General features: G+C 49.8%; 2 protein-coding genes across 2 annotated transcripts in view; both read left to right on the plus strand.

The window, feature by feature from the left end:
* The window catches only part of MYO1F (myosin IF), a 38,003-nt gene extending 25,758 nt beyond the window's left edge, over window positions 1-12,245 (plus strand). Inside the window, exons 19-28 of the mRNA XM_010828258.1 lie at window positions 78-226; window positions 7,499-7,613; window positions 7,709-7,878; window positions 8,512-8,657; window positions 8,990-9,136; window positions 9,328-9,476; window positions 10,127-10,210; window positions 10,786-10,981; window positions 11,063-11,232; window positions 11,771-12,245. Coding sequence (XP_010826560.1) covers window positions 78-226; window positions 7,499-7,613; window positions 7,709-7,878; window positions 8,512-8,657; window positions 8,990-9,136; window positions 9,328-9,476; window positions 10,127-10,210; window positions 10,786-10,981; window positions 11,063-11,232; window positions 11,771-11,847 — 1,403 coding nt within the window. The 3' untranslated portion in view covers window positions 11,848-12,245. The remainder of the gene's footprint in view (window positions 1-77; window positions 227-7,498; window positions 7,614-7,708; window positions 7,879-8,511; window positions 8,658-8,989; window positions 9,137-9,327; window positions 9,477-10,126; window positions 10,211-10,785; window positions 10,982-11,062; window positions 11,233-11,770) is intronic.
* Window positions 12,246-15,865: 3,620 nt separating this feature from the next.
* ZNF414 (zinc finger protein 414) overlaps window positions 15,866-16,197 on the plus strand; it is a 3,894-nt gene continuing 3,562 nt past the window's right edge. Inside the window, exon 1 of the mRNA XM_010828475.1 lies at window positions 15,866-16,138. Coding sequence (XP_010826777.1) covers window positions 16,136-16,138 — 3 coding nt within the window. The 5' untranslated portion in view covers window positions 15,866-16,135. The remainder of the gene's footprint in view (window positions 16,139-16,197) is intronic.

The following is a 16,197-nucleotide window of genomic DNA, read 5'->3' on the forward strand; positions in this document are numbered from 1 at the left end:
CGCCCCACCACCACCCGACGCTCCGCCCACCCTGCCCGCAGCCCCACCAGCCGCTCAGACCCTCCCCCGCCCCGGCCTCAGGTACGCCATTCTGACCCCCGAGACGTGGCCGTATTGGCGCGGGGACGAGCGTCAGGGGGTCCAGCACTTGCTGCGGGCAGTCAACATGGAGCCGGACCAGTACCAGATGGGGAGCACCAAGGTCTTCGTTAAGAATCCTGAGTCCGTAAGTGTGTGGGAGAGACAGACAGACACCAGCATCACTTGCATGGTCCTGTTCTTCAGGCGCCTGGGTGGCCGTGGGCACGTTTCCTCCCCGCCACCCTCAAGCCTCGGTTTCTCCATTTGGAAATTGCAGAGAGTCCTAGTCACCCTGCAGGATCAACGTAAGAATTAGACAAAATGGGAAGTCTGAGGCACAGTGCTCAGGAAAACTAAGTTAGTGGGACTTCCCTGGTGGTTCAGTGGTTAAGATGCTGAGCTTCCAATGCAGCAGGTGCAGGTTTGATCCCTAGGGGAGGAACTAGGATCCTTCATACCAATGGGCATGGCGGGGAAAAAAAAAAATTAGCTAGAGGGTCCTTGGGGCCAGGAAGCTGCTGGAGAAACACACATCCACCTGTGGTGATAGCCCGTTGGAAGGGACCAGAATGTCTTTTTGTCCCTTCCTTTCTTTGTTCTTTCCTCCATCTCCTTCTATCATCTTCATTCCTTCCTTTGCCTTCCTTCCTCTTGTCCTGTTTTCTCTCTCTTTTCTTATTTCATTCCTTCATTCATGAGTACCTGGACCAGAGATTCAGGTCAAAGTGGCAATTTTCTTAGTTTATTTTTATGTGTTCTTTGGCTATGCCACACAGCATGCAGAATCTTAGTGCCCTGATCAGGGATCGAACCCAGGCACCCTGCAGTGGAAGTGCAGAGTCTTAACCACTGGCCTGCCAGGGAAGTCCCAAAGTGGCAATTTTCTTGTTATAAGACAAACCTCATTTCACATCCTCCAACATAGAAATAATCCTTCCAGCACACTGTCATCAGTTTCTAGCGTTTTATCAAAAGGCTGGACGCACCTGAAACTTTATGCTGCCTCTACTTTCAGGAACAAAAGCAACAACGAGTTCTAGGGATCGAATGTACAGGGCAGTGTGGTGATTAAGGCTGGCAGTACTGTATTATATACTGGGGGCTTCCCTGGTGGCTCAGACGGTAAAGAATCTGCCTGCAGTGTGAGACCTGGGTTCGATCCCTGGGTTGGGAAGATCCCCTGAAAGAGGTCATAGCAACCCACTCCAGTATTCTTGCCTGGAGAATCCTCAGGGACAGAGGAGCCTGGCAGGCTATAGTCCATGGCATCGCAAAGAGTTGTACATGACTGAATGACTAAGCTGCTGCTGCTGCTAAGTCGCTTCAGTCGTGTCCGACTCTGTGCGACCCCAGAGACAGCAGCCCACCAGGCTCCCCCGTCCCTGGGATTCTCCAAGCAAGAACACTGGAGTGGGTTGCCATTTCCTTCTCCAATGCATGAAAGTGAAAAAGTGAAAGTGAAGTCGCTCAGTCGTATTAGACTCTTAGCGACCCCATGGACTGCAGCCTACCAGGCTCGTCCACCAGTGGGATTTTCCAGGCAAGAGTACTGGAGTGGGTTGCCATTGCCTTCTCCTGAGTGACTATGCACAGCACATTAAATACTGGGAATTTGCTTAGGGAGTAGATCTTCAGTGGTCTTGCCACAAGAAAGACATGGTAATTATGTGGTAATTATGTGACAGGACAGAAGGGTTAGCTAACCTATAGTGGTAATCATTTTGCAACATAATAGGTGTATCAGATCAACATATATGTGTACACTTTAAACTTACACAGTGCTGTATGTCAGTTATAGCTCAATAAAGCTGGGAGGGGGCAAGTTTTTAAAAAAGCAACAGTGACAAGAATAACAAAAAGAAACCAAGGTGACGAAGCCCCTAAGGGCCTGTCTGGCCACCTGCTTTGGTGTGAGGACTGGAAAGTACACAGAGAGATGACCATCTCAGTGAACTGGGCCGGTTCACCTGACTTCCAAAGGAATTAGGTTCCAGAGAAGCTGGAGCACGGGGGCAAGGTGTGCTGGGGGTGTGGGCCAGGCCCAGCTGTGTGCCCATCATGTGCATAATCACGTCACCTGCTCCATAGCCTCTCAAGGACTTTATGAATACAACCAGGGGATTGTCTGCCTGATTCCCTTAATGTTACTGTAACTTACAAGTAACTGTTCTCTCAGCAAAGCAAAAACGTAACACAGTGGGGTGGAGGCTTTAGAGAGATTCCATAGCTACAAAAACAGTCTCTTTCTTGGAAGGTCCAGATTCTTCATCCCCCAGATATGTTGGCCTTTACCTCCTAGAGCTTTTCACTATGGATGTACTTTGCTCCAAAGAATAAAAACAGTTATAGAATCACATTCAAGATAGATGTTGTTAGTGATAGAAACTTGGGCTGCTCTGGTGGCTCAGATGGTAAGGAATCTGCCTGCAAAGCAGTGAGACCTGGCTTTGATCCCTGGGTCGAAGGGAATGGCTACCCACTCCAGTAAACAGAACAAACCAAAACTGTCTGAGGCTAAAACTGCACCTGGAAGAATTTAAGTGTTAACACATAAGAAAGAGAAGAGAGAGGGAGGGGTAGGAAAAAAGAGGAAAACGGGAGGGTGAGAGAGAGAAAGAGAATCCATCTTGCTGGTTACTGGCAAGTTGGAATATGTGACTCTGAAAGGAAAAGATAAAAATTGACACACACACACACAACAGACAAAAGAATGCTCAGTTCAGTTCAGCTGTGTCTGATTCTTTGTGACCCCATGAACTGCAGCACACCAGGCCTCCTTGTCCATCACCAACTCCCAGAGTTTGCTCAGACTCATGTCCATAGAAATCAGTGATGCCATCCAACTATCTCATCCTCTGTTGTCCCCTTCTCCTCCTGCCTCCAATCTTTCCCAGCATCAGGGTCTTTTCCAATGAGTCAGGTCTTCCCATCAGGTGGCCACAGTATTGGAGTTTCAGCTTCAACATCATTCCTTCCAATGAACACCCAGGACTGATTTCCTTTAGGATTGACTGGTTGGATCTCCTTGCAGTCCAAGAGACTCTCAAGAGTCTTCTCCAACACCACAATTCAAAAGCATCAATTCTTCGGTGCTCAGCCTTCTTTATGGTCCAACTCTCACATCCATACATGACTACTGGAAGAACCATAGCCTTGACTATATGGACCTTTGCAGCAAAGTAATGTCTCTGATTTTTAATATGCTGTCTAGGTTTGTCATAGCTTTTCTTCCAAGGAGCAAGTGTCTTTTAACTTTATGGCTGCAGTATGAAAAGAATGCTAGCACTGGCTAAGACAATAGAGGTAAAATCAAATTTTGACCAAAATTGCGCTCTGCACATTTTGAGGGGGGAAAGGTGAACTAGCTGGAAATAATGAAGCTCATAAAGGTAAAAGCTTGGTGGGAAAGTTTTTAAACTTTAGTTTGTTTAATTTTTGGCCCCACGCTGCAGCATGTCGGATCCTAGTTCCCCAACCAGGGATCAAACCCACACCCCCTGCATTGGCAGGTAGACTCTTAACCACTGGACCACTGGGGAGGCCCCTGGTGGGAAAGTCTCATAAGGAAAAAAAACAGAGACTAAAAATTTGCACAGGAAAAAAAAACAAAAAGAAAACTATTCCTAATGAAAATAATTTTAGTAAAATGGAAACAGTTAAACTGTGGTTTCTCAAAAATTGATCAAAGAATTAAGTTAATTAATGGAGTTGGAGCTTTTCTCAACTACAGATGCACTTATTTAGAGTTGGGTCTTGTTTCTTGTAATCATGAATTCAAAATGCCTCAAATGTTTAATACATTTGGCGACCCATTATCCCAAGCTTCCCGGGGATGCTGTAAGAGAGTACCACAAACTGGCTGGCTTAACCTAGTAAAAATTTATTTTCTCAACGTTTCTGAGGCTTGTGCTTATGCTCAGTCATGTCCAACTCTTTGCTACCCCATGGACTGTAGCCCACCAGGCTCCTCTATCCATGGGATTCTCCAGGCAAGAATACCGCAGTGGGTTGCCATTTCCTCCTCCAGGGGATCTTCCCAATCCAGGGATCAAAGCTGAGTCTCCTGCATTGCAGGCAGATTCTTTACCTTTGAGCCACTTGGGAAGCCCATTTCTGGAAGCTAGAAATCCAAAATCAAGGGCTGTGAGCCCTCTGAAGGTGCCAGGGAAGAATCTTTCTTTGTCTCTCCCTAAATTCTGGTGGTTGTCAGCAATGCTTGCCATTCCTTGGTATACAGATACATCATACCTATATTGTTGGTGTATAGTCTCTGCCTCTGGCACCACATGGCCTTCTTCTCCGTGTATCTGGGTCCAAATTTCCCTCTTTTTTTTTGACACACCATGGAGCATGTGGGATCATAGTTTCCTGGCCAGGGATCAAACCCACACCCCTTGCATTGGAACCATGGATTCTTAACCACTGGACCACCAGGGAAGTCTCTCCTTCTTATAAGAACACCAGTTAGATTGGATTTTGGATTCACCCTACTCCAGTCTGCTGCTGCTGCTGCTGCTAAGTCTAACCTCATGTTATCTTGATTACCTCTGCAAAGATCCTCTTTCCACATAAAGTCACATTCACAAGTTCCCGCCAAGTGCACCCAAGTTTGGGGAGAACGATATTCAGTGCAGTCAAGCTCAGATCTGGGGTGTATGTGTCATCCACCTTAAGCACACCCACCCCTGCCCTTAGCAGCATGGAAAGAGATGCCTTTAATACTGTGGAGAAAGAAAGATTTTATTTCCCCAGCTGAAACCAAACCCTCTCTCCTGGGCAGAAATAACAAGGTTGGAAGACACTTGTCCTGGTTGACTGGTCTGCCCCTAGTTCTGCACGGCTGGTCTCCCTTTACTCAGACCTGCCATTCCCTCAGCAAACCACAGAATGCATGTACGTGCCCTCCAGACACCCTATACAGGCATTACTTGCACAAGATTTGCACACAAACTCCTGGATCCACAGAGTACTGGTCTGAGAAATAAAAGAATATGTAAATACCACTCATTGGAAAAGACCCTGATGTTGGAAAAGACCCTGATGCTGGAAAAGATTGAGGGCAGGAGGAAGAGGGGACAACAGAGGATGAGATACTTAGATAGGCATGAATTTGAGCACTCTCTGGGAGATAGTGGAAGACAGAGGAGCCTGGTGTGCTGCAGTCTATGGGGTCACAAAGCGTCAGACAAGACTTAGCGACTGAACAACGACAAAATACCCCTCAATCGCCTGCAACCTGCAACAGGTTGTTTTTTCCCTCTGGTGAGAAAGAAAACCTACTTTTTATGATCAGTTATGAACACTGTTGACTTAATAGTCACAACCAAAAAGTTGAGAGTTATGTCTTGCTCGGTGGGAATTTTTAGGACTTAAGCCCGGGAGACAGAATCTCAAGTGACCCTGAGAAAACTGCTCCAAGGAGTTAGGGGGAGGGGTCAGTTTACGTAGAAGTTTGCAACAAAGAACAGGTAGTCTGAACGTCAAAAGTATTTTGTGAATTAAAGAAAACCAGACACCCCAAGTGAAGGAATTTAGCACTTTTCTATGTATGGGAAGATGCCAGAGTCTGGGCTCACCGAAATCACTCCTTTCATACGCATCTCAGCTATCTGGGGCCAATATCCAGTGTTTTCATATCTAGAGTCCCTCAGTGCCCACTGTAGGGAATGGCTACAGCCTGATGACTCTCAGGTCACACAGGTATTCTCCTTCCTGAGTGCCCTTAGGGCTCAGGTATTTACATTTGGACGGCCAGAATCACTGATGACTGAAATCCTTGTTTACTGACATGGCAGGAGATACTCCAGTGTTCAATACTCACAGATCTACAAGCCCTCCAAGATATTATGTATTTTTTTTTTTTTTTTTGATATTATGTATTTTTAAAGTGAGCTTGAACCAAGTACCGGCAGAATTCTTTTAGTCCTGCCAGGGAAGTCTGGGGTTTCTAGGAGACATTAGCCATCAGTGTCATCAAAATGGCAGGCTTTCAGCAGTGATGTGATGTTTGTGTATTTGAGAAAACCCTCTGGCTGAAGTGCTAATTATTTTTTTCTAAATAAAGCCCAAGTTTATTTTCAATTATTTTCCCATCGTCACTGATTGACCATACTGTCCTTTTTGTCACTAAATTTCCATTTGAACTACAGTGTTTTCCAACTATCTGTTGTGGTCCAAGGTTGTTCTATTCTTTGATCAACACTCCATTTTTTTAATTACTGTTATTGTTGTTCAGTGTCTTACTGTTCGCAACCGCACGGACTACAGCATGCCAGGCTCCCTTGTCCTCCACTATCTCCCAGAATTTGCTCAAATTCACGTGCATTAAGGCAGTGATGCTATCTAACCATCTCATCCTCTGCTGCCACCTTCTCCTTTTGCCTTCAATCTTTCTCAGCATCAGGGTCTTTTCCAATGACATTTCGCAGCAGGTGGCCAGAGTACTGGAGGTTCAGCTTCAGTATCAGTCCTTCCAATGAATATTCAGGGTTCATTTCCTTTAGGATTGACTGGCTTGATCTCTTTACTGTCCAAGGGATCCTCAAGAGTCTTCTCCAGCACCACAATTTGAAAGCATCAATTCTCCAACGCTCAGCCTTCTTTATGGTCCAACTCCCACATCCATACATGACTATGGGAAAAACCATAGCTGTGACTATACGGGCCTTTGTTGGCAAAGTGATGTCTCTGCTTTTTAATACGCTGTCTAGATTTGTCATAGCTTTCCTTCAAGGAGCAAGCATCTTTTAATTTTATTACTGTAGATTTGTAATATTTTATCCCATAGGTTCCTTCCCTGATATAGTTGCTGGTTATTATTCCAGGTGACTTGCTCTAATAATTTATTCTCTATATCCTGTCTGGGTGGAGACTCTTAAAATTCAAATTTTCTCTGCTTTTCTATCAGGGCTTCCTTTCAGGGGCTGCCATGGATGGGTGTGCAGGTTGTATCCTGTACAACCACATGGTCACTAGTCACTTCAACAGGCCTGTCTGTCCAATTTTCATATTTACAGTACTTTTATTGGTTTTCCAAGATGCACATTGGTTCACATTTCTAACATCTCTGAAATGGATATGGACCTCCCACGGATGGTAGGCCATAGCTTAATAAGGGTGAAAAGTCATGATGTTGTAACATTTCTGGCAAGACCACATAGGTGGTAAGTGACAGAGCTGGGATTTAAACCCAGCAAGCAAATCTACAGTTGTAATTTAATGCAGAAATTATGCTACATATTGGGAGGGATTCCTGGGTCTGGTCATTTGGAAAAAGACAAAATTTTTTGTCCATAACGTAAAAGCATGTATGCAGGTGCCTGTCAGCAAAAGCACATGGGTGGGGTGGAAACACAGAGGAAACTGGAAACTGTGCCCCCTGGGTAGATTCCAGGACCCACCAGCCCTCCTTCTCCAGCTCTTCCTACTAGAGGAGATGAGAGAGCGCAAGTTCGATGGCTTTGCCCGCACCATTCAGAAGGCCTGGCGGCGCCATGTGGCAGTCCGGAAGTATGAGGAGATGCGGGAGGAAGGTGAGAGGCTGCAGGTGGGAAGCTGGGGCTGAGGACGGATTAGCTTGGGGGAGCCAAACCATGACCTCTGCCCCCCTGACCCTGTGCCCCCACAGCTTCCAACATCCTGCTGAACAAGAAGGAGCGGAGACGCAACAGCATCAATAGGAACTTTGTTGGGGACTACCTGGGGCTGGAGGAGCGGCCGGAGCTGCGTCAGTTCCTAGGCAAGAGAGAGCGCGTGGACTTTGCTGACTCAGTCAACAAGTATGACCGACGCTTCAAGGTGAGGTACTAGCAGGCGGCCATATCTGGGACCCTGCCCATGCCCCACCAGAGGTACTCCTGCACCTTGCCCAAACACATCTGCCCATGGACATAGGCTCAACTAATGTAGATATGGCTGTATCAGATATATCCTTATATACAGCCCAGACACACTTGTCCATCAGATATATCCTCACCAGGTCAGACACATCTGTCCAGAACTGCAAGTTTACCTTGTTCAGCTCTGACCATAGGACCACCTTCACTTATCCAAGACACAACTATCCATTAAGTATCCTCTCACGCAGTCTAGACAGGCCTCTCAATTAAACATACCTTCACCTAGCATGGATATATCTGTGTACAGGTAAACTCTCATCAGGCCTTTACACTCATGTCCAGCAAACATACCTTCACCTATCCTGTACCTGTTCATTCCCCACACTCCTTTCTAGCCAGCATAACCTTATTTAACTTCCTGTTTCTTATAAAAAGTAGCCACTCATATACCTTCATGTAGAGGGACCCTCCCCTGACCTGTCCTTCATCTGACCTGCCGACACTACCCCTCTGCCTGGGCTGATGCCCTGAGGCCAGGCTTCCCATGCCCCGGGCTCCTGGCACCAGCCTCTCTGGTCTTGTATCCTCATAGCCCATCAAGAGGGACTTGATCCTGACACCCAAGTGTGTGTATGTGATCGGGCGGGAGAAGGTGAAGAAGGGGCCTGAGAAGGGCCAGGTGCGTGAAGTCCTGAAGAAGAAGCTGGAGATCCAGGCGCTCCGGGGAGTTTCTCTCAGGTGAGGCCCCCTACTAGCACCCTTCATCATCAGCTGCCCTCCTGTCACCCCATCTGTCACCCTGGACATGTTACCTTCTATACCTGCAACTTTCTCTTGGTCCTATCTGTCACCTTCACTTGCCCTCAAATTCATGGTCATTTGCCAACAGCACCGGTCCCCTCCCCTGACTCTTCTCTATTACCACCTTTTCTAGCTCCTTGCCACCTCTCCCGTTTGCCCCCATCTGTGTCACCCCTCATTTGCCCCTCCCCTGTTGCATCTCAAATATCAGCCCTTCTGCCAGCCTCACCTGTCACTCTCACCTGCTTTTCCTCCCGCCCCTCCCCCAGCACGCGGCAGGATGACTTCTTCATCCTCCAAGAAGATGCGGCCGACAGTTTCTTGGAAAGCATCTTCAAGACTGAGTTCGTCAGCCTCCTGTGCAAGCGCTTCGAGGAGGCGGTGCGGAGGCCCCTGGCCCTCACCTTCAGCGACACGTACGACCCCCACCTCCGTACCATCCTCTGGCTTGGCTTGGCACAGCGCCCCCTCTCCCGCTTCCCAGACTGACCGAAATGCGCCCTTGCCTTGTCCCCTCCCATCTCAGCCCGGGTCCGCAAGGATGGGATGAGGAGGTGACCCCTGCTTGGCGGGTGGGGACAACCACAGCTTCCTCCTCTCCTCACAGACTACAGTTCCGGGTGAAGAAGGAGGGCTGGGGCGGAGGTGGCACCCGAAGCGTCACTTTCTCGCGTGGTTCCGGCGACGTGGCGGTGCTCAAGGCTAGCGGCAAGGCCCTCACAGTCAGCGTGGGTGACGGACTGCCCAAAAGCTCCAGTGAGTCTGCGCAGAACCAGGAGATTGGCGCACAAGAGGCTGGCCCTGTAGGGGGTGGGATCAGAGACAGGGACCAATCAAAACCGTGGGGCGGAGCCAGTGAGGGAGGTCAAAAGTGGGTAATGGACGAGGCCACGAAGAGGGCAGGGCTAGAGAGGTGACCAATAAGTGAGCGAGAACTATGGAGGGGCGTGGCCATAGAGTAGACACGTGTGTCAGTTGCTGAATGGGAAGATCTTTGGAGAGGGCGGTCCCAAAAGCCAACGAGGGGTGGGTCCTGGGGAGGCGGAGCCAATTATTGGGGCTTCCCAGATAGCTCAGCTGGTAAAGAATCCGCCTGCAATGAGGGAGACCTGGGTTCGATCCCTGTGTCTGGAAGATCCCCTGGAGAAGGGAAAGGCTACCCACTCCAGTATTCTGCCCTGGAGAATTCCATGGACTGTATAGTCTACGGGGTCGCAAAGAGTCGGAGACGACTGAGCGACTTTCACTCCCTCAATCAGTATTCCAGTAATTAAGGGGCTCTGTCCTGATGAGAGAGCCAGTGAGTTAGGGGGCGGGGCCCGGAGTAAACCGGACTTGGGGGTGGGGCCAAGAATCTAGTGTGGCCACCACTCAAATCCCTATATCTTTTCTCCTTTCCCTTTCAGAGCCTACACGGAAGGGGATGGCCCAGGGAAAATCTAGAAGGCCAGGCCAGACTGCTACCCGGGCAGCTCCTGGGCCCCCCAGAGGTGAAGAGACACCCGCCACTAAATGTCTTCCTTGCCTAAGACAGACCTCCTGTCAACGGGATCTTACAAACAGTGGACCACTCTCTTCTTTTTTGTCCAGAACTCTCTATAGTCCCCATCTCCCATAGAATAAAGGCTAAGCATAGTTTGGTATTCAAAAACCCTTCAGATTCTGACCCCAGCTAACCACTGACCTCTTCTCTCCTGCCATCTTAAACTCCTGTCATGCAAGCTACATCTTATTTTGCCAATTTACCAAATTTTGTCTTCCCTCCAGGCCTTTGCTTGAGCTGTTTGCTCTGCCTGTCTCCCAAACTCCTATTCCATATGAACTCCTATTCATCCTAAGACCCACCCACAAAAGCCCTCCTACAGAAGTAGGTGGGGGAAAATCTTACCCCTGGCAGAGTGTCAATCTATGCCTTCCTAACCCCAGGGTCTCTTTCTCCAGGCCAGTCCTTATCATACAGGGTTGAGAGTAGCTGCCTCTTCCCTCAGGGAACTTGGAGCTAAGTCCTCCTCAAATCCTGCTAGCATCACCCTGACAAATGCTCCCATCCTTACTCTTGCTGCAGGCCTGGACCGCAATGGGGTGCCTCCCTCTGCCAGAAGGGGCCCCTTGCCCATGGAGATCACATCTGGAGGGGGCTCCCAGTGGCCACCACGGGGCCCTCCGTCCTCAGCCTTGGGGGCCAGCAGACGCCCACGGGCACGGCCCCCCTCGGAGCACAACACAGAATTCCTCAATGTGCCTGACCAGGGCGTGGCTGGGTAGGTGGTGTGGAAGGACAGCCCCCAGGAATGGGATGGGGAGTATCTGGGGCTGTGATGAGTGCCCTCATGTGCCCACAGCATGCAGAGGAAGCGCAGCGTGGGACAGCGACCTGTGCCTGGTGTAGGCCGACCTAAGCCCCAGCCACGGATCCATGGCCCCAGGTGCCGGGCACTGTATCAGTATGTCGGCCAAGACGTGGATGAGCTGAGCTTCAATGTGAACGAGGTCATCGAGATCCTTATGGAAGGTGTGTGTGCCAGGGCAGAAACAGAAGGACATCTCCAAGGTCTGGAGGTCACCTCCTAAGCAACCCTGGGAGCCTGGCCTGACTGTATTACACCCAAAACCCCAGCCTCATTTTCCCCACCTGTCAAGCACTAGGGCCACTAACAGACCTACCTTATGAGTTGGAAATGGGCCTTGTCTGGATGGCCCAGGCCACCTCCTACTTTGCCCCTAGGTTGCACCTAGAGGAGCTTCAACAGCACCCTCTGCAGGTGGGTGGGGAATATCTTAGGAGTTATTCCTGGGTCCCCCGTGGGGATCATGGGGATGGACCTATATGAGAAGGATGAGGGAGTAGCACCAGTGGATGGTCTAGAAAAATGAAAGTGTGAGCCAGGGGCAAGGCAAACGCACGTGCAGCTCCATCCCTTCTTTCTGTCTTAGAGAAGACAGTCTCTGCCCTATGCCGGGCCAGTGGAGACAAGACAGACACAGAGCCAGCATGAAGGCTTTCTCTGGGGCGAGCTGGGCATGGGATTATATCTTCTCCTCTCCCACAGATTCGTCAGGTTGGTGGAAAGGCCGGCTGCATGGCCAGGAGGGCCTCTTCCCCGGAAACTATGTGGAGAAGATCTGAGTGGGGCAGGGGCCTGGGACCCTGCCCTCCCACCTGCCTACCTGGATCCTGCAACATGGGTCTCGTTTCCCTCGGCTACATTGGCCAGAAGGTCCAGTTCTGTGACCTCCAGCCCGGCCTAACCCAGGCCCTGGGTCTAGGGGTCACCACTGGAGCCCCTGTCCCCCCGCCCTGGACCCTGGCCTCCCGCAAGTCACACCTGTTTCCTCCTGTGTGAAACAGGGCTAACACGACCTACCTCACAGCTGCCTTGTGAGTAGGATATGAGCTGTGTCCCAGGGGCAAAGAGCCAAGCACATTTGGGGGGACCTTGACAAGCTTGACTTCCCTCCTCTCATAAACGAGGCAATAAATGTTTGCTGAGTGAAAATATGAATTAACTTACTGAGTACCAACAAGGACTGCCTTCTCATAACTCTGTTAGGTAGGATCAGCAAACAACCCCGTCTTACAGATGGAAAAATGGAGGCTCAGGGAGGTTTAATCACTCACCTAAGATTCCACAGAGCCAAGTCTTGAACTCGGATACACTCCCGTCCCTCACAAAGCTTGAGTTTGTCTCACTTGCTGGCTTCCAGAAGCTTCATGCCAGCTCTCCTGCAGAAAATGTTCTGGTGGGCCCTGTCAGCTTTTGAATCTACACACCTCCCCAATACCAAACCCAGCTGGGACCCTGAGGAAGGAGGCAGGTCCCACATGTCCCCCCCATAATCGACTCAGAGTCATCCCTGGACCCTGCCCCCACCCCACGTCTCTTTCCTTAGCTGTCACTCACCTGGAGTATGGACCGGTTCTGACATTTGAGGGCTTTCTGCACTTATGTCATGGTGAAGGAGGGGTCGGCCTGGCTACCTGTCCACCCCTTCCAGCTGTCCCAAAACCAGTGCTGGAGTCTGAGCCTTTCAAACCTCCCCATACATGCAGGTGAATCCTTGGATCTGAGCCTAAGGATGAACACCCCCTCTGTGCTCAGCTCCACAAAGAGCAGTCCGTCTGGGAGAGATGGAACCAGATAAGTGAGGTCAGGACTGAGCCAGAGAAGGGACTGGGGCTAGAGCAGGGGACAGGAGTGCAGAGAGAGTGTAGGCGTTGCTGGAGGGGCCAAGAAGGATGAAAGGGTCAACAGATCTTGATGGTGAATACTACACAGAGTGATCTACGCTGTAATGGAAGGACTCCAGATGGAAGACACCTACCCACCTGGAGGATGGGAGATAGGTATCAAAGAAAAACTGGTCAGAAGAGCCTTCTTCAGGATCCAGATCTACCTGGAAAGCTGAGTGTGGCTGGAGAAAAAAAAAAATCCCAATTGTGCAATTGTGCCTCAACAGCCCTGTTATTAGTCTATCATTACACAAACATTTAACCTGTCTCTTGAACTGGGGGTTCCCTGGTGGCTCAGACAGTAAAGAATCTGCTTGCAATGCAGGAGACCCAAGTTTGATCCCGGGGTCAGGAAGAACCCTTGTAGAAGGGAATGGCAACCCATTCCAGTATTCTTACCTGGAGAAACCCATGGACAGAGGAGGCTGATGGGCTATAGTCCATGGGGTCGCAAAGAGTCAGGCACGACTGAGTGACTTTCACTTTCACACTTTACAATCTCTTGAATGTCCCTGGTTCCCTCCATCTATGATTTTTGCCCCTCCACTGCCCGGCTACCACTGTGCCTGTCTCTCAGCAACAGTCAGATTGGGGGACAGACTGTGGGAGGACTGTGTGAGCCACAACACCATCAGTTGGGCATTTCCTGGTATTGAAGGGGAATGAAGGCTTCTGTCTCCTCTCTGCCTTAGAACTCACCATGCAGGCTGCCCCTCTTCCCAGTAAGGGGTATAGCCCTGAGGCCCTACTGCAATAACCATCACCACGTTTTCAGGAAGTAGGGCTATTCACTGGGGATGAAGAGGAGAGTAGGTTTGACATCTTCTAGCAGACAGCATCTCATATCTAGGTTATAGCATCTTCAGACTGCAAACCTCAATCATCTCAGCCCCGCCCATTCAGCAACATCCTGTTGACTCTGTTACAAAGTTTCTTAAATCGGGCCCCTCCTCTCCCTTTCTTGGTTCTCTGTCCTTTCTGAGACCTCACTCCACCCTTGCCCAGATTGCACCAACCTCCCCTGCACACGCACACACGCACACACACACACACCTCCACCCTTCCTAAAAAGGATTTTTTAATGAGTTTTTAACCATATTAATGATAATCAAAAGAAAATTGTTTTTTAAAATTCAGACAGCCCAAAAGTGTGAAAAATCTGTCTTCCCTCTCACTGCAAAATTCCTGTCTGTTCCCCCTCCACCCTAGTTTGTTGATGTCTCCTCCCAATGATATTCTTGGCATATAAAAGCAGATAGGTACATATTAACGGAGTAGAAAATGGCAACCCCCTCCAGCATCCTGGCCTGCAAAATTCCATGGTCAGAGGAGTCTGGCAGGCTACAGTCCATGGGGTCGAAAAGAGTTGGACATGACTGAGCCACTAAGCACTCACACGCACATCTTATGTACATAGACGGAAATACATTGTATATAAAGCCAACACTTGCCTAGAACTCTCAAATGCTTAAATAATGTATTCCAGAGATCTTACAGCAAAGATCCACTTTACTGTCCCAACAATGATGCATCCTCCAAAGGACACCCAGCAATCAGATGGTGTACCTCCCCCTGCTAAAAATTCATCAGCTAGAATAGAGACCACACACCTCTCTTTCCACGGTTTACTAGGTCCCTGAATGACCTTTCTTGAACCATGTCTACCTTCTGATCTTCACTCCCTGCCTCCACCTGGCTCCAGCAGTGAGCTGATCACTTCACTGTTTCTTGAAAAAGATAAGCTTGTCCCTCCCCAACTCAGGCCACTTGCACCAGCTATTCTTTCTTCCCACAGCGATGTGGCCTCCTGAACTTCCATTGGGTAACTCCCTCCTGACAATCAGGCAACAGCTCAGAAGTCATCTCACAGAGAAACTTCCCTGGCCCATGACCATCACATCCTTCTGGGCTTTTTTCCCCCCTTTATTGTGCTCAGCCAGTCAGTCACCAGTGACTCTCTGCAACCCCATGGACTGTAGCCTGCTAGGCTCCTCTGTCCATGGGATTCTCCCCAGCAAGAATACTGGAGCGGGTTGCCATTTCCTCCTCCAGGGGATCTTCCTGGCCAGGGGATCAAACCAGCGTCTCTTACATCTCAGCATTGACAGGCGGGTTCTTTACCACTAGCGCCACCTGGGAAGCCCTTTTTCCTTTATGGCACTTAATATAACCATAAGATCATTTCCCGCATTTGTTGATTCATTGTCTGTTTCCCCATTTTAAAACTTGAGTACCCCCTGAGAGCAGGAATGTTGGCCTGTCCTGTTCATCTCTGGATCCCCAGAGCCTAGCACAAAGTAGGCACTCAAGGAACGTAAGTTGGATAGGTGACTCATTTCATGCCAGGGCTCTCCACCTATCCCCCTGAAAACACACACTGCTCCATCTTTAGGCTACGCACGTTCCGGGTGTCCTGAGGAAGGATAGTGAACTTGTTTCCCGCCCTTGGCTATCTCAACAGATCCATTCCAACTTCCGGACTAAGTGCATTGAAAATGTTGAAGTCTGTGGCAATTTCCCTCCAAAGACGCAGCCCTCTAAACATGACCTTCTCAAAACTTGAGAACTGCTGTTTATCCTCCTTCGAGATATGGTGACGGGACGGGAGAAAATGAAGATGCTCATTTTGCACAGGAGAACACAAAGGCCCGGGAAAATTTTAATCCTAGATCTCTGCACACATTTTCTGGGCATAGCTGCTGCTGCTGCTGCTAAGTCGCTTCAGTCGTGTCCGACTCTGTGCGACCCCAGAGACGGCAGCCCACCAGGCTCCCCAGTCCCTGGGATTCTCCAGGCAAGAACACTGGAGTGGGTTGCCATTTCCTTCTCCTATGCATGAAAGTGAAAAGTGAAAGTGAAGTCGCTCAGTCGTGTCCGACTCTTCAAGACCCCATGGACTGCAGCCTACCAGGTTCCTCCATCCATGGGATTTTCCAGGCAAGAGTACTGGAGTGGGGTGCCATTGCCTTCTCCCTCTGGGCATAGCAGTTCGGGAGAATCCTGGATCTCAGGCCCCGCCTCCTGGCTGAGCACAGTGCGCGTACCCCGCCCCCGTTCTCGCGAGACCTAGGAGCCGAAAAAATGGCGCCGACGTGAGCGCGAGCCCGCGGCCACCGAAGGAGTCGCCGCAGCCTTAGTTGGAGCCGCTGAAGCCGCGGGAACAAGAGGCTGAACCAAGCTGAGGATGGTGAGCGCGACACCGGGGATGCGGACGCGGCGAACAAGCAGGGACTGGCGGGGGGGGGG

The sequence above is a fragment of the Bison bison genome, unplaced genomic scaffold (genome assembly GCF_000754665.1).
Source record: "Bison bison bison isolate TAMUID 2011002044 unplaced genomic scaffold, Bison_UMD1.0 scf7180017864492, whole genome shotgun sequence".
Classification (NCBI taxonomy): Eukaryota; Metazoa; Chordata; class Mammalia; order Artiodactyla; family Bovidae; genus Bison; species Bison bison.